Below are 23,408 nucleotides of genomic sequence, written 5' to 3'. Positions count from 1 at the left end.
GGCATTTTCTCCTGGTGAAACGCCTGCATCTATGGCAAGCATCCTCAGAGGTAGTGAGGTCTGTTGGAATTAGGACAATGGGTTTACATATCTGTGGAATGGCTGGGGTGGGGCAAGGAGCTCTTCTCTGCTGGAGCTAGGTGTGAATGTTTCAACTGTCCACCTTCATTAGCATTTGAAGGCCTGGCTGAGCCTGGGAAAATCTCTTGCTGGGAGGTGTTAATCTGTGCCTGGTTGTTTCCTCTCTGTTGTTTTGCTGTTGTAATTTTAGAGTTTTTTAATACTGGTAGCCAGATTTTGATCATTTTCATGGTTTCCTCCTTTCTGTTGAAATTGTCTACATGCTTCCTGTGGATTTCAATGGCTTCTCTGTGTAGCCTGACATGGTGGTTGTGAGAGTGGTCCAACATTTCTGTGTTCTCAAATAATATGCTGTGTCCAGGCTGCTTCATCAGGTGCTCAGCCAGGCCTTCAAATGCTAATGAAGGTGGTCAGTTGAAACCTTCACACCTAGCTCCAGCAGGCAAGAGCTCTTTGCCCCACCCCAGTCATTCCATAGATATATAAACCCATTTTCCTAGTTCCAACAGACGTCACTACCTCTGAGGATGGTTGCCATAGATGCAGGCGAAACATCAGGAGAAAATGCCTCTAGAACATGGCCATATAGCCCGAAAAAGTCCACAATATCCTAGTGATTCTAGCCATGAAAACCTTCGACAATACTACTTGTATTTCTTGCCCATCCCTCCTGGGGGCTCAAGGTGGGTCACAGCACAGTCAAAACACACCAACATGGGAAAAATTCTATAAACCAATGTTTCTCAACCTGGGGGTCAGGACCCCTGGGGGGGTCGCAAGGGGGTGTCAGAGGGGTCACTAGTGACCATAAAAAAAAACACAGTATTTTCTGTTGGCCATGAGGGTTCTGTGTGGGAAGTTTGGCCCAATTCTATCGTTGGCGGGGTTCAGAATGCTTTTTGATTGTAGGTGAACTATAATTCCCAGCAACTACAACTCCCAACTACCAAGGTCTATTTTCCCCAAACTCCACCAGTGTTCACGCTTGGGTATATTGAGTATTCATGCCAAGTTTGGCCCTGATTCCTCATTGTTTGAGTCCATAGTGCTCCCTGGAGGTAGGCGAACTACAACTTCAGAACTCAAAGTCAATGCCTACCAAACCTTTCCGGTATTTTCTCTAGGTCGTGAGAGTTCTATGTGGCAAGATAGGTTCGATTTCATTGATGGTGGAGTTCAGAATGCTCTTTGAGTGTAGGTGAAAAATAAATCCCAGCAACTACAACTCCCAAATGACAAAATAATGCCCCCCCCCCAACACTACCAATATTCAAATTTGGGTATATTGGGTCTTTGTGCCATATTTGGTCCAGTGAATGAAAACTCATCCTGTATATCAGATATTTACATTATGATGCATAACAGTAGCAAAATTACAGTTATGAGGTAGCAACGAATATAATTTTATGATTGGGGGTCACAGAATCCTAGAATCCTAGAATCCAAGAGTTGGAAGAGACGTCCTGGGCTATCATCCAGTCCAACCCCATTCCGCCAAGAAGCAGGAGTATTGCATTCAAAGCACCCCTGACAGATGGCCAGCCAGCCTCTGTTTAAAAGCTTCCAAAGAAGGAGCCTACACCATACTCCCTCTGGGGCAGAGAGTTCCACTGCTGAACAGCTCTCACAGTCAGAAAGTTCTTCCTCATGTTCAGATGGAATCTCCTCTCTTGTAGTTTGAAGCCATTGTTCCATTGCATCCTAGTCTGCAAGGAAGCAGAAAACAAGCTTGCTCCCTCCTCCTCCCTGTGGCTTCCTCTCACATATTTATACATGGCTATTATATCTCCTCTCATCCTTCTCTTCTTCAGGCTAAACATGCCCAGCTCCTTAAGCCGCTCCTCATAGGGCTTGTTCTCCAGACCCCTGATCTGCTCCCTCCTCCCTGTGGCTTCCTCTCACATATTTATACATGGCTCTCATCATATCTCCTCTCAGCCTTCTCTTTCTCAGGCTAAGCATGCCCAGCTCCTTAAGCCGCTCCTCATAGGGTTTGTTCTCCAGACCCTGGATCATTTTAGTCACTCTCCTCTGGACACATTCCAGCTTGTCAGTATCTCTCTTGAATTGTGGTGCCCAGAATTGGACACAATACTCCAGGTGTGGTCTAACCAGAGCAGAATAGAGCATGGGGAGCATGACCTCCCTGGATCTAGACACTATGCTCCTCTTGATGCAGGCCAAAATCCCATTGGCTTTTTTTGCCGCCACACCACATTCCTGGGTCATGTTTACCTTCCTGTCCACGAGGACTCCAAGATCTTTTTCACACGTACTGCTCTCAAGCCAGGCATCCCCCATTCTATATCTTTACATTTCGTTTTTCCTGCCAAAGTGGAGTCTCTTGCATTTGTCCCTGTTGAACTTCATTGTGTTAGTTTTGGCCCTTCATCTCTCTAATCTGTCAAGATGGTTTTGAATCCTGCTCCTGTCCTCTGGAGCATTGGCTCTCCCTCCCAATTTGGTCCTGTCTGCAAACTTGATGATCCTGCCTTCACCACCACATGAGGCACTGTATTTAGGGGTCGCGGCATTCGGAAGGTTGAGAAACACTGCTATAAACAAACACGCATGAACGTGAATTTCTTTTATTTTTATTTATTTGTCGTGTCAGAGCAACCAGTCCATTATATATTACATTTCTAACAGAGCAAAGCAATGGACAGAAAAATACACATCTTGTGAGTTTGGTAGTTGATTAAATGACCTTTGGCCAGTCTCTGTCCCCTTGGAGTGCCTCTGGGGTTGCTGCAAGAAGGTCCTCCCTGGTGCATCATGTGGCAGGGCTCAGGTTGCATTGCAGCAGGTGGTCAGTGGTTTGCTCTTCTCTGCACTCGCATGTCGTGGATTCCACTTTGTGGCCCCATTTCTTGAGGTTGGCTCTGCATCTCGTGGCGCCAGAGCGCAGTCTGTTCAGCGCCTTCCAAGTCTGTGTGCCCAGGTGGGAGTCTCTCATTTGGTATCAGCCATCTGAACATGAGGAAGAACTTCCTGACTGTGAGAGCCGTTCAGCAGTGGAACTCTCTGCCCCAGAGGGAGTGTGGTGGAGGCTCCTTCTTTGGAAGCTTTTAAGCAGAGGCTGGATGGCCATTTGTCAGGGGTGATTTGAATGCAATATTCCTGCTTCTTGGCAGAATGGGGTTGGACTGGAGGATGGCCCAGGAGGTCTCTTCCAACTCTAGGATTCTATGATTGGTTGAGGTGCTGGGTTTGGGCCTGCCACTTTTGGACTCTCGCTTGCTGAGGTGTTCCAGCGAGTGTCTCTGTGGGTCTAAGAAAACTATGTCTTGATTTAAGTCGTTGACGTGCTGGCTGATACCCAAACAGGGGATGAGCTGGAGATATCTCTGCCTTGGTCCTTTCACTATTGGCTGCTACTTCCTGGCGGATATCAGGTGGTGCAATGCCGGCTAGGCAGTGTAATTTCTCCAGAGAATTTCTACCAAAGGCAGATTAGTTTTGTCTGGCACCCGGCTCTGCTTTCTCTTTCACTTTTGCAGGTCTTTTCTTTGCAAGGCGCTGCTTTCCGGGAAAGGGAGGCGGGCGGGGCTTTTCCTCCTTTTTCGCCAGGTTGGGAGGGGGGGCTACCCCCTCTCCTCGCCCCCTCCCCTCCTCTCCCGGGCTCCTTCTTGGCGGCCCCCTCCCCATTCCCTCAGTCTGCCTTTTGCCGCCCGGGAAGAAGGACCCGCCGCCCAGGAGAGGAAGAGGAAGGCGAAGGGGAAAAGGAGGCAGGTGAGGGGCAGGGAGGGGCAAGAGGGAAAATGGAGGGGGGCGGTGCTGGGGATGATGGGACCTGGAGTTCCACCTGGAAGGATACACATGAGAATTACTGCAATAACAAGCGTCGGGGGGTGGGGTGGGGGGAATCTTGACATAACTCAAAAACCACTGGACAAATTGACACCAAATTTGGGCAGAATACGCCTAACAACTCTTGACTCAAGAAATTGATTTTGTCATTTGATTTTGTCAGCTGCATTAAGATAGAATCCTAGAATCCTAGAGTTGGAAGAGACCTCCTGGGCCATCCAGTCCCACCCCATTCTGCCAAGAAGCAGGAATATTGCATTCAAAGCACCCCTGACAGGTGGCCATCCAGCCTCTGTTTCAAAGCTTCCAAAGAAGGAGCCTCCACCACACTCCGGGGCAGAGAGTTCCACTGCTGAACGGCTCTCACAGTCAGGAAGTTCTTCCTAATGTTCAGATGGAATCTCCTCTGTAGCCAAAACGTCACGAGTTCTCTGGCCAAAACGTCAGATCACTCTGGCCAAAACGTCACGAGTTCGAAGCCAGCCCGGGTTGGAGTGGGTGTCCAGCCATTGTGTAGCCTATTGTCGACCTTTGCTGTCTGGATGAGGAAGAACAAGCTGAAGATCAATCCCAACAAGACAGAGGTCCTTCTGGTCCAGTGTTTCTCAACCTGGGGGTCGGGACCCCTGGGGGGGTTGTGAGGGGGTGTCAAAGGGGTCGCCAAAGACAATTTGTTGTTGTTCATTCGTTCAGTCGTCTCCGACTCTTCATGACCTCATGGACCAACCCATGCCAGAGCTCCCTGTCGGCCGTTACCACCCCCAGCTCCCTCAAGGTCAGTCCAGTCACTTCAAGGATGCCATCCATCCATCTTGCCCTTGGTCGGCCCCTCTTCCTTTTGCCTTCCACTTTCCCCAGCAAAGACAATTAGAAAACACAATATTTTCTGTTGGTTGTGGGGGTTCCGTGTGGGAAGTTTTGCCCAATTCTATCATTGGTGGAGTTCAGAATGCTCTTTGATTATAGGTGAACTATAAATCCCAGCCATTACAACTCCCAAATGTCAAGGTCTAACATCCCCAAACCGCACCAGTGTCCACATTTGGGCATATTGAGTATTCATGCCAAGCTTGGTCCAGATATATTGGTGTTCTCTGGATGTGGATAAACTACAACTCCCAAACTCAAGGTCAATGCCCACCAAATCCTTCTAGTATTTTCTGTTGGTCATGGGAGCTCTGTGTCCAAAGTTTGGTTCAGTTCCATCACTGGTGTTCAGAATGCTCTTTGATATTGTAAGTGAACTATAAATCATAGAATCATAGAATCATAGAATCAAAGAGTTGGAAGAGACCTCCTGGGCCATCCAGTCCAACCCCATTCTGCCAAGAAGCAGGAACGTTGCATTCAAATCACCCCTGACAGATGGCCATCCAGCCTCTGCTTAAAAGCTTCCAAAGAAGGAGCCTCCACCACACTCCGGGGCAGAGAGTTCCACTGCTGAACGGCTCTCACAGTCAGGAAGTTCTTCCTAATGTTCAGGTGGAATCTCCTCTCTTGTAGTCTGAAGTCATTGTTCCGCATCCTAGTCTCCAAGGAAGCAGAAAGGAAGCTTGCTCCCTCCTCCTCCCTGTGGCTTCCTCTCACATATTTATACATGGCTATCATATCTCCTCTCAGCCTTCTCTTCTTCAGGCTAAACATGCCCAGTTCCCTAAGCCGCTCCTCATAGGGCTTGTTCTCCAGACCCTTGATCATTTTAGTTGCCCTCCTCTGGACACATTCCAGCTTGTCAATATCTCTCTTGAATTGTGGTGCCCAGAATTGGACACAGTATTCAAATCCCAGCAACTACAACTCCATTGTGCCAAATGAATGAAAATACATCCTGCATATCGGATATTTACAAGATGATTCATAGCAGGAGCAAAATTATTGTTGTGAAGTAGCCATGAAAGTAATGTTATGGTTGTGGGTCATCACAACATAAGGAACTGTATTAAGGGGTCACGGCATTAGGAAGGTTGAGAACCACTGTTCTGGTCGATCGCAAACCTGACCGGGGTATAGGGTGGCAACCTGTGCTGGACGGGGTCACACTCCCCCTGAAGCCACAGGTCCGCAGTCTGGGAGTCCTCTTGGATTCATCACTCACGCTTGAGGCTCAGGCGTCGGCGGTGTTTGGGAGGGCTTTCGCACAATTGAGACTCGTGCGCCAACTGCGACCGTACCTCGCGAAGACTGATCTGGCCGGGGTGGTCCATGCCTTGGTCACCTCTAGATTGGACTACTGTAATGCGCTCTACATGGGGCTGCCCTTGAAAACGGCTCAGAAATTCCAGCTGGTCCAACGGGCAGCGGCCAGGATGTTAACTGGGGCTCATTACAGAGAGAGGTCAACCCTCCTGTTTAAGGAGCTCCACTGGCTCCCATTTATTTTCCAAGCCCAATTTAAGGTGCAGGTGCTGACCTACAAAGCCCTAAACCAGTGGTTCTCAACCTTCTTAATGCTGCGACCCCTTAATGCAGTTCCTCATGTTGTGGTGGATTGCACCACCTGACATCCGCCGGGAAGTAGCAGCCAATAGTGAAAGGACCAAGGCAGAGACATCTCCAGCCCATCCCCTGTTTGGGTATCAGCCAGCACGTCAACGACTTAAATCTAGAAATAGTTTTCTAAGATCTACAGAGACACTCACTGGAACACCTCAGCAAGCGAGAGTCCAAAAGTGGCAGGCCCAAACCCAGAACCTCAACCAATGGCTGATACCCAATGAGAGACTCCCCCCTGGGCACACAGAGGACTGGGCGACCTGGAAGGCACTGAACAGACTGCGCTCTGGCATCACGAGATGCAGAGCCAACCTTCAGAAATGGGGCTACAAAGTGGAATCCTCGACATGCGAGTGTGGAGAGGAGCAAACCACTGACCACCTGCTGCAATGCCACCTGAGCCCCGCGACATGCACAAGGGAGGACCTTCTTGCAGCAACACCAGAGTCACTCCAAGGGGCCAGATACTGGTCAAAGGACATTTAATCAACTCTCATACTCACAAATTCTGTAATCTGCTTGTTTGCTTTGTTTCTGTTAGAAATGTAATATAATTTGACTGGTTGTTCTGACACGACAAATAAATAAATGTTGTGGTGACCCCCAACCACAACATTATTTTTGTTGCGACTTCATAACTGTAATTTTGCTAATGGTTTGAATCACAATGTAAATATCTGATATGTAGGATGTATTTTCATTCGCTGGACCAAATTTGGCACAAATACCCAATATGCCCAAATTTGAATACTGGTCGGGTTGTGGGGGGATTGATTTTGTCATTTGGGAGTTGTAGTTGATGGGATTTATGGTTCATTTAAATTCAAAGAGCATTCTGAACTCCACCAAAAATGCAATTGAACCGGACTTGGCACATATAACTCTTATGACCAACGGAAAATACTGGGTTTGGTGGGCATTGACCTTGAGTTTGGGAGCTGTAGTTCACCTACATCTAGAGAGCACTGTTAACCCAAAAAATGATGTATCTGGACCAAACTTGGTATGAATACTCCATATGCCCAAATGTGAACACTGGCGGAGTTTGGGGAAAACAGACCTTGACGTTTGGGAGTTGTAGTTGCTGGAATTTATAGTTCACCTGTAATCAAAGAGCATTCTGAAGCTCACCAATGATACAATTCTGCCAAACTTCCCACACAGAACCCCCATGACCAAAAGAATATACTGTGTTTTCTGATGGTCTTTGGTGACCCCTCTCACGACCCCCCGAGGGGTCCCGACCCCCAGGTTGAGAAACACTGCCCTAAACGGTTTGGGATCACCCTACCTGCGTGACCGCATCTCCGTTTATGAACCCACGTGCTTACTTCGTTCATCCGGAGAGGCCCTGCTCGTGATTCCGCCTGCGTCGCAAGCGCGTTTGGTGGGGACGAGGGACAGGGCCTTCTCTGTGGTGGCCCCCCCGACTGGAACACCCTCCCCAAAGATCTTAGACAGGCCCCTACATTGGCAGTCTTCAGAAAGAACTTGAAGACCTGGCTGTTCCGATGTGCCTTCCCAGAATAGGAAACCCCAATACCAAGTCCCAGAAGCACTTCATTAGAACTAAGATTGCCGCACACCACACACTGCACTTACCCTATAATCCTACATATCACCTGTCACATCTGCACTTTTAATCCTGTACCCATTACCCTGGCCCGGCCCAGTTTTTATAGTGTTTTGATGTATTGTTTATTGTATTGTCGAAGGCTTTCATGGCTGGAATCACTAGGTTCTTGTGAGTTTTTTCGGGCTATAGAGGCATGTTCTAGAGGCATTTCTCCTGACGTTTCGCCTGCATGTATGGCAAGCATCCTCAGAGGTAGTGAGGTCTGTTGGAAGTAGGAAAATGGGTTTATATATCTGTGGAATGGCTGGGGTGGGGCAAGAAGCTCTTCCCTGCTGGAGCTAGGTGTGAATGTTTAGCTGATCACCTTCATTAGCATTTGAAGGCCTGCCTGAGTCTGGGAAAATCTGTTGCTGGGAGGTGTTAATCTGTGCCTGGTTGTTTCCTCTCTGTTGTTTTGCTGTTATAATTTTAGAGTTTTTTAATACTGGTAGCCAGATTTTGTTCATTTTCATGGTCTCTTCCTTTCTGTTGAAATTGTCCACATGCTTCTTGTGGATTTCAATGGCTTCTCTGTGTAGCCTGACATGGTGGTTGTTGGAGTGGTCCAGCATTTCTGTGTTCTCAAATAATATGCTGTGTCCAGGCTGGTTCATTGTTTCCTCCACAGGGAGGAGGGAGCAAGCTTCCTTTCTGCTTCCTTGGAGAGTAGAACGCAATGGAACAATGGCTTCAAACTACAAGAGAGGAGATTCCATCTGAACATGAGGAAGAACTTCCTGACTGTGAGAGCCGTTCAGCAGTGGAACTCTCTGCCCCAGAGGGAGTGTGGTGGAGGCTCCTTCTTTGGAAGCTTTTAAGCAGAGGCTGGATGGCCATCTGTCAGGGGTGATTTGAATGCAATATTCCTGCTTCTTGGCAGAATGGGGTTGGACTGGATGGCCCATGAGGTCTCTTCCAACTCTTTGATTCTATGATTCTATGATTCTATATTGCTTTAACTGTTTTTAATTTGCTTAGTTGTTTTTAACCGTTTTTAATTTGTTGTATTGTTATGTTGTGTTTTGAGGCCTTGGCCTTGTAAGCCGCATCATAGTCCTTCGGGAGATGCTAGCGGGGTACAAATAAAGTTAATAATAATAATAATAATAATAAATAATTTGCAACCCAAAAGACAGTTGCATCTGTCAAGTAGGAAAATTAGGTACCACCTTAAAAGTGTGGGGAGGCTAAATTAACTGATTTATGAGGGCATAAAGAAGACTCCAGCAAAGCATTCCAGCGGGGAAGCATGCGGGGAATGCGGAAGTACTTAATCCGTGTCGCAGATGGACGAGGAAAGCGACACTCCCCTGGCGGCCACCTGTTCCGGGGGGCCCTATTTGCCCACCCCCCTCCTCCTCATCCCCCGGGTCTGCCTTTGTGTGACCTTCCTCCTGAAGGCACTTGGGGGTCCCTGAGAGGGATCCAAGGGGTCCCCCAAGCAGCCTGAACCGACCTTACCCACATGGGCTACCCTCCTCCCTTCCTTTCTAGATTCACTTCCAGAATGGCTCCTGGGGAGGCCCACATGGCCCATCCAATCTGCTTCATTGAGAACCTCCCGGACGGGAGGCTGGTGCTGCGAGAGGAAGCCCTGGCAGTCCTGCAACGCATCCGGCAGCCGGTGGTGGTGGTGGCCATCGTGGGGCTCTACCGGACCGGGAAGTCCTACCTCATGAACCGCCTGGCGGGCGAGCGGAAGGGTGAGCGAATGGAGAGAGGCAGTGGGGGGCAAGGGCACGATCCAGGCTCATGCCCAGGCGCTGCCCTGGAAGGGCCGTGACCTCCGATCCGATTCACTGGTGGGTCTCTCGAGCCGGGCCTTGGGGCAGATGCCAGATCAACTCTGGAGCAGGCTTGGTTGATGTCCCAAGGGGGCAGGGTAATATAATATAAATGGGTTCCTGAGTGAAGTGCATACAACAAAAATACCACTTATGTAAGATAAACAATAATAAAATTCAACAAACAGTTATATAAACATGTTATACTGTTCAACTTCACAGTGATAACAAAACAATTTTGTGCAAATTTTAGTACAGTCGTATCTTCTTATGAGTAGCTCATAGATCAGCCATCCATGACCAGTTTCGGCCTACTTCAGGCCTTCTTCTGGTGGACTGAAATTAATGTATAAATCAATATTTTGCTCCAGTTGCATACATATAGAACATCTTATACTGAAATGTACTCAAAGAAATTAGTTTGTTGCGGAACATACGTTACCCGAGATCATTTAGAGCACAATCAGGAAGGAAGGAACGGAGACAGCAGTTGATTTCAGGCTTTACTATCAAGCTCGATAGGGTGCACAGAAAGCAATATCTGACACAAGTTGGAAGTCAGACTTGCTTCAGTATTTATAGCATAAAATCACTGGTTTATACATGCGCAGAAATATCCTGACATTTACACAGTATAATCATTAACAGTTGTCCTTCATGTATAGTTGCCAAGAACACTCTTTTGGCAAGGTCATGATGACTCCAAACATTTGCCCACTTTATATAATTATTAACTTTTTACCCCTTATTTCCAGATGACATGTTCAATTGGTACTTAATTTCCTTGATCTCTTAATGATTTATAGTTTTATATATTTATAACATAAAATTTCATTAAAGCAATCTTCTTTTAGTTAAATTCAGCCTCAATTATTTAGTTGTTAATATGAAAACCAAGACGATTTGTTTAAAATAAAAAAAAATTAAAATTGCCTGCTATTTACATTAAATAGACAGGAGATGGCGCTCTCTCACTATATGACCTTAGATGTTCTAGTCTCGGATCAATAATATCGATTTACCTTATGTTTAAGGTTCAGCCTAAAGTCAACCTTTGGCTTCCTCAAATATTTGTTGTAGAACAAGCCATTCTAACCTTCTTTATTGATTTATACCATGTGCTGATTTTTTCCTTTACTCTGTAAAATCATCGGAGCCAAGGTAAGACTTTCTGTTCATTTTAAATTATGAATATTATTATTTATTTTTTTCTTCTCATAACGGCTGCCACAGTTAAGTCTTCACACTTGTTATTACAACAATATTTGTTGAACATATCCATTAATTACCACAAGTTACAACACATTGAAGTACTTACAAAGTTCTACACTTGAGAATTTGTTCTCGTCAGGAGATACAGATATTTGGCTCAGTGGTGTCTACATCAAAGGAACGAAATGTGGCTACGAGAGTTTGAAAATTACTATGTTCAAAACGATTATTTTGTAGAAATATTAAATATTAAAGTATTTTACACATTAAGAAATTAGTAAAGTATTAACACTTGTTATTACAACAAGTGTTAAGATTTATACATTAATTTCAGTCCACCAGAAGAAAGCCTGAAGTAGGCCGAAACCGGTCGTGGACGGCTGATCTATGAGCTACTCATAAGAAGATACGACTGTACTAAAATTTTGTCGAAGGCTTTCATGGCCGGAATCACTGGGTTGTTGTAGATTTTTCCAGGCTGTATGGCCATGTTCTGGAGGCAAATTTTCTCCTGACGTTTAGCCTGAATCTATGGCAAGCATCCTCACTACCTCTGGCCCAGGAGGTCTCTTCCAGAGAAGCCATTGAAATCCACAAGAAGCATGTGGACAATTTCAACAGAAAGGAGGAAACCATGAAAATGAACAAAATCAGGCTACCAGTATTAAAAAACTCAAAAATTACAACAGCACAACAACAGAGAGGAAACAACCTTAACACCTCTCAACAAAAGATTCCCCCAGGGTCAGCCAGGCCTTCAAATGCTAATGAAGGTGGTCAGTTGAAACATTCACCCCTAGCTCCAGCGCGAAGAGCTCTTTGTCCCACCCTGGTCATTCCACAGATATATAAACCCTTTTTCCTAATTCCAACAGACCTCACTACCTCTGAGAATGCTTGCCATAGATGCAGGCGAAACGTCAGGAGAAAAATTGCCTCCAGAACATGGCCATATATTTATTTATTTTATTTATTTATTTACTTTACTTGTATACCGCAGTTTCTCAGCCCAACAGGCGACTCAACGCGGTTTACAACAACGATAAAAATCAATCAGTGATATACAATTTAAAACCATAAGAGCATAGTATACAATATTGACACAACAATAAACAACACAATACATCTCATAACTAGAGTCGTGATCCAATTCGTCGTCCAAATTTCCATTCCTGTAATCATCACATTCATTGCACTGTTTAACCGAATGCCCGTTCAAACATCCAAGTTTTTAATCTTCTTCGGAACACCATTAGCGAGGGGGCTGATCTTACCTCCATAGGAAGGGCGTTCCACAGCCGAGGGGCCACCACAGAAAAGGCCCTGTCTGTGGTGGCCCCTCGGCTATGGAACGCCCTTCCTATGGAGGTTAGATCAGCCCCCTCGCTAATGGTGTTTCAAAGAAGATTATAGCCCGGAAAAACCTACAACAACCCTGTACTAAAATTTGCATGATATTGTTTTGTTATCACTGTGAAGCTAAGGGGGCAGGGCCCAGCCTGGCCCCCTCCTCACTGGCTGTGGTGTCCCCTCCATTCCAGGCTTCTCCCTGGGGTCCACGGTACAGGGCAACACCAAGGGCATCTGGATGTGGTGCCGCCCCCATCCCCACCGGAGCGACCGCACCCTGGTTCTGCTGGACACGGAAGGCCTGGGGGACGTGGGGAAGGTAAGTCCATGGGGGGGTCTGTCTCGTGGGTCTGCTTCATGATGAGACCTGAGCCCACTCTGTGCATTTGTGGGGCCAAGGCACAGAATGGCAGCAGAAGGCTCTTGCCAAGCCAGACCTTCCAAAGGCAGACCATGTCATAGAATCATAGAATCATAGAATCAAAGAGTTGGAAGAGACCTCATGGGTCATCCAGTCCAACCCCATTCTGCCAAGAAGCAGGAATATTGCATTCAAATCACCCCTGACAAATGGCCATCCAGCCTCTGCTTAAAAGCTTCCAAAGAAGGAGCCTCCACCACACTCTGGAGCAGAGAGTTCCACTGCTGAACGGCTCTCACAGCCAGGAAGTTCTTCCTAATGTTCTTCCTAATGTTGTGCATCCACCCCACTTTTCTCCATTGCATTGAATGGGGCTGAGGGAGGGGCTCCTGTAGAGTGAGCAGGGAGGGAGGGGGCCCCAGAGAGACCTGCTTCTTCTCTTCCAGGGCAACACGCAAAACGATGCCTGGATCTTTGCGCTGGCCATCCTGCTGAGCAGCACCTTGGTCTACAACAGCATGGGCACCATTGACCAGAACGCCCTGGAACAGCTCCAGTATCCTTCCCTTGGGGGCAAATGAGTGTGTGTGTGTGTGTGTGGGGGGTGAAAGTGGATGGAGGGAGTGACAAACAGGTTCCCTCTGGGATCCTGGCTGGGAGGGGCACCCACTGGACATTGGTCAGGAGGAAGCAGGCACAGGATGGATGCCCTGGGGGGAAGATCTTCCACAGGCAAGGAGTGAAAAAAAATAAGACGTCAGTGAGGGTTAAGGCTACCTGGGCAAGACAGCCCCTTCCCACACAACCAGGCCCGTGGCTGAGGTGCAGCCAGGAAATGCAAGGTACTGTGTTTCACCGCATAATAGTCGCATTCTCTCTCTCCCCCCTCCCCACCCTTTTCATCAAACAAAGGGTACAATTGTCGAAGGCTTTCATGGCTGGAATCACTAAGTTCTTGTGGGTTTATTTGGGCTATATGGCCATGTTCTAGAGGCATTTCTCCTGACGTTTCGCCTGCATCTATGGCAAACATCCTCAGAGGTGAGGTCCTCACCTCTGAGGATGCTTGCCATAGATGCAGGCGAAACGTCAGGAGAAATGCCTCTGGAACATGGCCATATAGCCCTAAAAAACCCACAAGAACTGAAAGGGTACAATTATTACATCATGGGGAAAAAATGACCTTCTGGCAAACAAACTAGTCCAATGTGGGTGAGGCAAAACTACGGTGAGGTGGATCTGGAATTGGTTAAATGGACGAACCCAGAGGGTGATTCTTCCCAAGGCTTCTTCCTCTTCATCCTGGAAAGAAGGGAGCGGAGTGTCATCCGCAGGGTTCCATCCTGGGCCCGGTCCTGCTCAGGATCTTCATTAATGACTTAGATGAAGGGCTAGAAGGAAGGACCATCAAGTTTGCAGACGGGACCAAATTGGGAGAGAGAGCCAATACTGCAGAGGACAGGAGCAGGATTCAAAACTATCTTGACAGATTAGAGAGATGAATGGTGAAAACTAACAAAATGTAGTTCAAGAGGGACAAAGGCAAGAGACTCCACTTAGGCAGAAAAAAATGAAATGCAAAGATACAGAATGGGGGACGATGAGGCCTGGCTCGAGAGCAGGACGTGTGAAAAAGATCTTGGGGTCCTCGTGGACAACAAGTTAAACATGAGCCAGGAATGTGATGTGGCAGCAAAAAAAAAAGCCAATGGGGTTTTGGCCAGCATCAAGAGGAGCCTAGTGTCTAGATCTAGGGAAGTCCTGCTCCCCACGCTCTGTTCCGCTTTGGTTAGACCACACTTGGAATATTGTGTCCAATTGTGGGCACCACAATTCAAGAGAGATATTGACTCTAAGCTGGAATGTGTCCAGAGGAGGGCGACTCAAAGGATGAAGGGTCTGGAGAACAAGCCCTATGAGGAGCGGCTTAAGGAGCTGGGCATGTTTAGCCTGAAGAAGTGTGGGAGCTCCTCAAGAGCGCCCCCCCCCCAGACAGGCGCTCTACGCAAAAGCGTAATTTGCATACCGCCTTGGGCCGCCTCTGGGAGGGGGCTCCCAACTGATGATACTGGAGGCAAGATGGAACTGCCTTCCTGGCCCCTCTCTTCACTCTGATCTCAGAGCAGCGGTGCTTGAGGTGAGTGGGCGGATTGTCTTCTGACAGAAAATGGCACTCAGCCTAAACTTGGGAGCCATGCCGTTGCCGCCAACCAGCCACAAATATGCACACCAGGCTGCCTTGGCCCTGGGAGCCCTTTTCCTTAGCCGTGCCCAGCTACGTTTCTGAGCTGACCCAAAAGATCAGAATAACCTCTTCCAGGGACCAAAGCCAAGAGGACGAGGATTCCTCAGAGTTCGTCCGCTACTTCCCGGCCTTCATTTGGGCCGTGAGGGACTTCACGCTTGACCTGGAGATCAACGGGCGCCCGGTCAGCGAGGACGGCTACCTGGAGAATGCCCTGAAGCTGCAGAAAGGTGATGTCTAGGCAGAAAGTGGGGTCTGGGCGGGCCTTGGAATGGGGCAGGGGGAAGGGTGTCTCTGGATGTAGAGGTGAAAGAGTCAAGTGAGGGAACACACTCTCAAGGGAGCAGGATGCTCTGTGCATGCTCAGAGACATTCTTGTTGTGTCACATTCAAAGGGAATTCAGAATGGAGACCTGACTAGTCTTGCAGGCAAAAGGTATCTGGAAGGTTGGAATTTATCACTAAGGGGGAACCACCAAAATGCCGGTCCTTCCTCCGCAGGTGACACAGAGCTGATCAGGAGGTGCAACCTGCCCCGGTTGTGCATCCGCAAGTTCTTTCCTTCACGGAAGTGCTTCACTTTTGACCGCCCAACAAGCAGGAAGAACTTGCGGCGTCTGGAGGAGCTGGAGGAGGAAGATCTGGAGGAGGAGTTCCTGGAACCTGTGGCCCGTTTCTGCGACCACGTCTGGGAGACCTCCACGTGCAAGACAGTCCCCGGGGGCCAAGCTGTGACAGGAGCCAGTAAGCCAGGCTCTGTTTGCATTGGGTCAGGAAGAAGCCTTTCTGGCTGCAGCAAATAGGTCTGCCCTGCTGACCGCTCTAAAGGGGTGGCTGGGGGTGGGGGGGGGGGGTGGGATTGGGACTCATCCTGATACCTTTCAAGCCACCCCAGTGCTGGCCAGTTGCCTCTGTTGCCGTTGGAAGAGGCCGCCTCCATGCTGCGCTGTGCCTGGGAGAGGAAAACCAAGTTCCAGTACTTAAAATGAACCTTTAGAGCAGTGTTTCTCAACCTGGGGGTCAGGAAACCCTGACTGGGTTGCGAGGGGGTGTCAGAGGGGTCGCCAAAGACCACCAGAAAACACAGTATTTTCCGTTGGTCATGAGGGTTCTGTGTGGGAAGTTTGGCCCAATTCTATCACTGATGGGGTTCAGAATGCTCTTTGATTATGGGTGAACTATAAATCCCAGTAACTACAACTCCCAAATGTCAAGGTCTATTTTCCCCAAACTCCAACAGTTTTCACATTTGGGCATATTGAGTATCCATGCCAAGTCTGGTCCAGATCTATCATTGTTTGAGTCCACAATGCTCTCTGGATGTAGGTGAACTCCAACTCCCAAACTCAAGGTCAATGCCCACCAAATCCTTCCAGTATTTTCTGTTAGTCATGGGAGTTCTGTGTGCCAAGTTTGGTTCAGTTCCAACATTGGTGGAGTTCAGAATGCTGTATGATTGTAGGTGATCTATAAATCCCAGCAACTACAACTCCCAAATGTCAAGGTTTATTTTCCCCAAACTCCACCAGTATTCAGATTTGGGCGTTTTGGGTATTTGTGCCAAATTTGGTCCTGCAAATGAGATTTATAGTACTAGCAAAATTACAGTTATGAAGTAGCAACGAAAATAATGTTATGGCTGGGGGTCACCAGAACATGAGGAACTAGATTAAGGGGTTGCGGCATTAGGAAGGTTGAGAACCACTGTGTTTAGAGCCACACAGCACTCAGCCTGGGCTGCCTTCGTGAAGATGCTGATGATGTTTATGTTTATTTATTCCACAAGGAGATTGGAAGAGGCTGGTGATGTGAGTAGTCATTGGGTAGAATTTAGAGACGGAGGGTGTGTCGGTCTGGAGTATCAATAAGCGAAGGAACCTGGTGGCACCTTTCATATTAGATCCCTTTGCGCACAGACCCCGCTTTGTGTTTGGAGGAAAGCGCACTCCTTTGCATCGCAGGTGTCTCTGCCAAAGCCCTTCCCACCCCAACCTCCATCGATGCCTCATCAGACCTTTCCTTCCTCCTCCTCCTCTTCCCCCTTTCAGTGCTGGCAAACCTTGCAAAGGCCTACGTGGGTGCCATCAACAGCGGGGAGGTGCCTTGCCTGGAGAACGCGTTCCTAGCGCTGGCCGAGATCGAGAACGCGGCCGCCGTGCGCGAAGCCCTTTCCCGTTATGAGGAGGAGATGCAGAGGCGGGTGGCGTTGCCCACAGGATCCGTGGAGGAGCTGCTGCGGACGCACGCCGAGTGCGAGAGAGAGGCTGCTGGGGCGTTCATGGCACGCGCCTTTGGGGCCAACATTAAGAAGTTCCAGGATGAACTCACAGTACGTGCTCTCCCTCGCGGTCTATCAGGCGCATAGGATACTGTGCATGGAGTATGCTTTCTTGATCTATTATTTGCTGTGTATATTTGGGTGGGGGGGAGGTTACCGTCCACTGTGTGGAGTTTCCATAGCCATGAGCCCTTTGTATTGTTTGGGCAGCATGAGCTGAACTGGAAGAAGGAGGAATTCCGCCAGAGGAACGAGGCCGTGTCCTTCGACCGCTGCATGGCTGCCCTGGAGAACCTCTCGCATGACCTGGAGAGCGGGGTCCGCGCGGGACGCTTCTCGGTCCCCGGAGGCTACAAGCAGTTCCTGGAGGAGCAGCGCCAAATGGTGGAGAAGTACCGCTTGCTGCCTGACAAAGGGGTCCAGGTAGGAAGCGCCCTCGGATCCTTCGGAGACTCACAAGGGAGTGGGTTCCTGGTTATTTATTTATCATGTCAGGCAACCAAACAGTTGTATTACATTTTTGACAGAACAAACAAACAAATTTACAAAAGACACAGAGTTTGCAAGCTTGGTAGTAGATTAAATGTCCTTTGACCAGTATCTGGCCACTTGGAGTGCCTCTGGTGTTGCCGCAAGAAGGTCCTCCCTTGTGCATGTAGCAGGGCTCAGGGTGAATTGCAGCAGGTGGTCAGTGGTTCGCTCTTCTCCACACTCTCATGTCGTGGATTCCACTTTGTGGCCATGGATTGAGGCTCTGGGTTTGAGCCTGCCACTTTTGGACTCTCACTTGCTGAGGTGTTCCAGCGAGTGTCTCTGTAGATCTTAGAAAACGATTTCTTGATTTAAGTCGTTGACGTGCTGGCTGATACCCAAACAGGGGATGAGCTGGAGATGTCTCTGCCTTGGTCCTTTCACTATTGGCTGCTACTTCCCGGTGGATGTCCAGTGGTGCGATACCGGCTAGACCAGGGGTCCTCAAACTAAGGCCCAGGTCCTCAAACTAAGGCCCAGGGGCCGGATGCGGCCCTCCAAGGTCATTTACCTGGCCCTCGCTCTGGGTCAACCTAAGTGTGAAACGACTTGAAAGCACACAACAATAACAACAATCCTATCCCATCAGCCAAAAGTAGGCCCACACTTCCCCATTGAAATACTAATAATTTTATATTTGTTGAAATTGTTCTTCATTTCAATTATTGTATTGTTTTTAAGTGTTTTTGCACTACAAATAAGATATGTGTAGTGTGCATAGGAATTCTTTCATTTTTTTTCCAAATTATAATCCGGCCCTCCAACAGTTTGAGGGACTGTTACCTGGCCCTCTGTTTTAAAAGTTTGTGGACCCCTGGGCTAGACAGTGTCATTTCTCCAGTGGTGTAGGGCACAGACACCCCATGATAATGCGGCATGTCTCATTAAAAGCCACATCCACTGTTTTAGCGTAGTGAGATGTGTTCCACATTGGCATGTGTACTCAGCAGCAGAGTAGCAAAACGCAAGGGCAGATGTCTTCACTGTGTCTGGTTGTGATCCCTAGGTTGTGCCAGTCAGCTTTCGTATGATATTGTTTCTAGCACCCACTTTTAGCTTGATGTTCAGGCAGTGCTTCTTGTAGGTCTGAGCATGGTCCAGGGTGACTCCTCCCAGGTATTTGGGTGTGCTGCAATGCTCCAGTGGGATTCCTTCCAGGTAATAATCCTCAGAGCTTGGGATGCTTGTCTGTTCTTGAGATGAAAAGCACATGTCTGTGTCTTAGATGGATTAGGGATCAGCTGGTTTTCCCTGTAGTAGGCAGTAAGAACACCTAGAGCTTCGGAGAGCTTCTGTTCAACCATCTCAAAGCTCCCTGCTTGAGCAGTGATGGCATGATCATCAGCATAGATGAAGCTCTATGTCCCTTCTGGCAGAGGCTGGTCATTTGTGTAGATGTTGAACATGGATGGGGCAAAGCACGCTTCCTTGACGCAGGCCGTTTTTCTGTTTCCGCCATTTGCTTCTCTGGCCCTGGAACTCGACAAAGAAGCTCCTGTTTTGTAGCAGGTTTCCTATGAGGCGGGTGAGGTGGTCGTCCTTTGTGATATTATACATTTTTCTCAGGAGGAGGCGGTGGTTCACAGTATCATAAGCCGCTGACAGGTCTATGAAGACAGCTCCTGTGACCTGCTGCCTTTCAAAGCCATCTTCTATATGCTGAGTCAGGTTCAGCACTTGCGATGTGCAGCTTTTGCCTTTCCTGAAGCCAGCTTGCTGTGGAATCAGACAGGGGTCTATTTTTTCCATAATTCTATGCAAAATAAGTCTCTCCAGAACTTTGTAGAGGTGGCACAACAGGGAGATTGGTCTGTAGCTTTTTGGGTCATTGCGGTCTTTGCCTGGCTTCAGGATGGCGATGACTCTTGCTTTCCTCCAGATTTTGGGGATCTGACAGGATGCAGTGCAGTTGTTCATCAGCTCCAGCAGCCAGCGCCTTGCTTTTGGGCCAAAGTTCTTGATTTGTTCCATCCATAGATCATCCAGGCCAGCTGCTTTGTCATTCTTACATTTGTTGAGAGCCATGTCCAATTCAGTAGAGGTAAAGGGTTCATGGAGGTTGTTGTTCTCAATCTCTGGTTGCCTGGCTATTGGTTTCTTTCCTACTTTGTTGGCAAGGTTGGGTTTCCCATTCTTCAAGAGTTGGTGTGCTATCTGATCTGCCTTTATGTTGGCATGGGTATTAGTTTGTGAGGGGTCATTGCTGAACCCTCTTAGAAGCCTCCACGCCTTCTGGCTGCTCCTGCCCATGTTGACCTCTGTGATCAACTTGATCCTGGTTATCACTCAGGAGCGAATCCCGCTTGTTTTGAACCACAGACCAGGACTGTTGCCTCCGTAGTTTCCCCTGCCTTTGGCTTAAACTGGCCTCGGTTGTTCCCTTCCCAGGCAGACAAGGCGCTTGAGGGGTTCCTGAAGTCCAAGGAGATGGAGGCCAATTCTATCTTGCTGGCGGACATGGCCCTGAGCGAGAAGGAGAAGGAGGTGGAAGGTGCGGAGGTGTCCAAGCAGGCCGCAGGCTTTGCCAAGTCTGCATGCCACACGTCAAATGCTCCCCAAAAATGTGCACGAGCTAAAAGGGTGGTTTGACACGTGCCTAAATGGGATCAGTTCAGCCAACCTAAGGAGTATGTCCAGGGGGTCCAAGTACTTAGGGCTGAGGAGCCCCTCCCTCCAGGCCACCCCCTGCCTATTCTTGCCTTGCTTCTCTGGGGTCTAAGGCTCTTTCTCTCCCTGACGGCAGCCCAGCGAGTGCAGGCCGAAGCCGCGCAAAGGCAGCAGGAGCTTCTGGAGCAGGAGTTGGCCCGGAAGAAGCAGCTGGTGGAGGATCAGGAGCGCAGCCATGAGGAGCAGATTCGGCTTCTGAGGGAGAAGATGGAGGAAGACAAGGAGCGGATGAAGGAGGAGACTGAACGCATCGTGCAGCTTAAGCTCCAGGTAAGGACAAACTCCAGTTGGCTTCTTCCACAGAACCGTGGTTAAGATGAACTCCAGTTGGCTTGTGGTGGTCCCCTCCCTTCGGCCTGTCTCGGTATTTCTGGCATGGTTTGTGCACAAACTATTGAGGGTTTACAGGTGGGAGGTCTGCCTCCGCTTGAGGACCATTGTTGCCCTTCTGGTCCGCTCCCACCCTGGGGTGTTTTGCTGTCCTTCCTCCTGACTTGCCTCATGGGTTCCTTACCTTTTCCAGGAACAAAAGAAACTTCTGGAGGAAGGATTTTATCAGAAGGCCAAAGATATGGAAGATGAAATCCGGAAACTGAAGGAAAATAACAACTCCATCTTTGCGATTTGTATGGGAACCCTTGAGAAAGCGCTCCCGTACCTGAAGCCCCTGGCAGATCAGGGGATGCAGTACTACATGTTTCATAATATGGCAAAAGCAGCAAACACTTCGGCTGCAGCAAGCGCACCGGAGCCTCCCAAAGGGGCCGGGCCAACAAAGAAGTAGCACCAGTTGGGAGGGATTGGGGCCCTGCTCTCACACACTGCTTTGCTTTCCCAGCTGCCTGCACACAAATAGAATAATAGAATCCTAGAAACCTAGAGTTGGAAGAGGCCTGGTGGGCCATCATCCAGTCCAACACCATCCTGCCAAGAAGCAGGAAAATTGCATTCAAAGCACCCCCGACAGATGGCCATCCAGCGTCTGCTTCAAAGTCTCCAAAGAAGGAGCCTCCACCGCATTCCGAGGCAAAGAGTTCCACTGCTGAACAGCTCTCTCTCTCTCACACACACACAGTCTGGAAGTTCTTCCTCATGTTCAGGTGCAATCTCCTTCCTTTCTTGTGTCCTGGTCTCTCTCCAGGGCAGCAGAAAGGAAGCCTGCTCCCTCCTCCCTAGGACTTCCCCTCCCCTGTTGATCCCTGGCCCTCCCATGTCTTCTCTCCACCTTCTCTTCTGCAGGCTAAACATGCCCAGCTCTTTCAGCCGCTCCTCCAGACCCTTGATCATTATAGCCATCCTCCTCTGGACACAGTATTCCAGCTTAGAGTTAACGTCTCCCTTCAATTGCGGTGCCCAGAATTGGACACCGTGTGATTCCAGGTCAAGTGGTCTGACGAAGGCAGAATAGACTAGAGCATGGGGATCAGGACTTTCCTGGATATCTAGGCTTAGACTCAGGCCTCGCTCTTTAGCATTCAGTCAGGAAGAAAGAAAGGGGCAGAATCCTTTCTGCAATATATGCTTTCGTAGCTTTTGCTCTGTGAACACAACCGCCTTAGTTCCCCCTCCTGCCTCTGGAGGGACCATGGGAGCCGGTGGACTCTGCAAACTTATTTATTTTATTTATTTATTTCACAGTTTTGTATACTGAGCTTCTCAACCTCGTTGAGGGACTCAGCCCGGTTTGCAGCCATAAAAACATATACATTCATTAAAAGATCATATATCACAAATTACAAAACAACTTTAAAACCACTAAATATAAAACTACAGTGGTCAGTCGTCCTAATATGATGGATCTATATCCACTTCCATCCAGAGTCCTATGGTGTTGTCTATTCCTCGAAGGCCTGACTCCACTTGATGATCATGCCTTCTAGCCCTTCATTTAATGACTTAGATGAAGGGTTAGAAGGCAGGATCGTCAAGTTTGCAGACGACACCAAATTGGGAGGGAGAGCCAAGACTCCAGAGGACAGGATCAGGATTCAAAACCATCTTGCTAGATTAGAGAGATAATGGGCCAAAAGTAACAAAATGAAGTTCAACAGTGACAAATGCAAGAGACTCCACTTTGGCAAGAAAAATGAAATGCAAAGAGACAGAATGGGGGACGATGAGGCCTCACTTGAGAGCAGTACATGTGAAAAAGATCTTGGAGTCCTCGTGGACAGCAAGTTAAACATGAGCCAGGAATGTGATGTGGCGGCAAAAAAAGCCAATGAGATTTTGGTCTACATCAATAGGAGCATAGTGTCTAGATCTAGGGAAGTCCTGCTCTGCATGCTCTATTCTGCTTTGGTTAGACCACACCTGGAATATTGTGTCCAATTCTGGGCACCACAATTCAATAGAGCTGTTGACAAGCTGGAATGTGTCCAGAGGAGGGCGACTAAAATGATCAAGGGTCTGGAGAACAAGCCCTATGAGGAGCGGCTTAAGGAGCTGGGCATGTTTAGCCTGAAGAAGAGAAGGCTGAGAGGAGACATTATAGCCATGTATAAGTATGTGAGAGGAAGCCACAGGGAGGAGGAGGGAGCAAGCTTCCTTTCTGCTTCCCTGGAGACTAGGACGCAATGGAACAATGGCTTCAAACTACAAGAGAGGAGATTCCATCTGAACATGAGGAAGAACTTCCTGACTGTGAGAGCCGTTCAGCAGTGGAACTCTCTGCCCCGGAGTGTGATGGAGGCTCTTTCTTTGGAAGCTTTTAAACAGAGGCTGGGTGGCCATCTGTCAGGGGTGCTTTGAATGCAATATTCCTGCTTCTTGGCCGAATGGGGTTGGACTGGATGATGGCCCATGAAGTCTCTTCCAACTCTTGGATTCTATGATTCTATGAAAGCAATTGTGATGGATGTGTTTTGTGCCATAATGGTGTTATCACAGAATGGACTCTGGGTTTTCTTTCCTGGAAACTTTTCCTAGTAGGAAACCATCTTGAGATGCGCTGCTCAATCCAAGCCAATTCCTTCCTTCTG

General features: G+C 48.4%; 1 protein-coding gene across 2 annotated transcripts; it reads left to right on the top strand.

Annotated features, from left to right (window-relative positions):
* The first annotated feature begins 3,587 nt into the window (after positions 1–3,587).
* On the top strand, positions 3,588–22,054 carry LOC132772528 (guanylate-binding protein 1-like). 2 transcript variants are annotated; one of them, XM_067461170.1, is made up of 11 exons: positions 3,588–3,809; positions 9,494–9,702; positions 12,537–12,664; positions 13,153–13,262; positions 14,982–15,181; positions 15,453–15,695; positions 17,000–17,280; positions 17,440–17,652; positions 20,149–20,251; positions 20,504–20,697; positions 20,951–22,054. In XM_067461170.1, the coding sequence occupies exons 2-11, from the start codon at positions 9,507–9,509 to the stop codon at positions 21,209–21,211; spliced, it is 1,929 nt and encodes a 642-aa protein (XP_067317271.1). In that variant the 5' UTR covers positions 3,588–3,809; positions 9,494–9,506; the 3' UTR covers positions 21,212–22,054. The 2 variants fall into 2 exon arrangements, with proteins under 2 accessions (XP_067317271.1, XP_067317272.1); XM_067461171.1 differs by having other exon boundaries at positions 3,762–3,813.
* Positions 22,055–23,408: the final 1,354 nt, after the last annotated feature.

This window comes from Anolis sagrei, chromosome X, assembly GCF_037176765.1.
Source record: "Anolis sagrei isolate rAnoSag1 chromosome X, rAnoSag1.mat, whole genome shotgun sequence".
In the NCBI taxonomy this organism is placed as follows: Eukaryota; Metazoa; Chordata; class Lepidosauria; order Squamata; family Dactyloidae; genus Anolis; species Anolis sagrei.
This window is presented reverse-complemented; position numbering and strand designations above follow the sequence as displayed.

Coding starts and splice junctions, on each gene's coding strand:
- LOC132772528 (XM_067461170.1), top strand. CDS start 9,507: ATGGCTCCTGGGGAGGCCCACATGGCCCATCCAATCTGCTTCATTGAG. Junction 15,182..15,452: donor TGCCCTGAAGCTGCAGAAAG/GTGATGTCTAGG, acceptor CTTCCTCCGCAG/GTGACACAGAGCTGATCAGG. Junction 20,252..20,503: donor GAAGGAGAAGGAGGTGGAAG/GTGCGGAGGTGT, acceptor CCCTGACGGCAG/CCCAGCGAGTGCAGGCCGAA.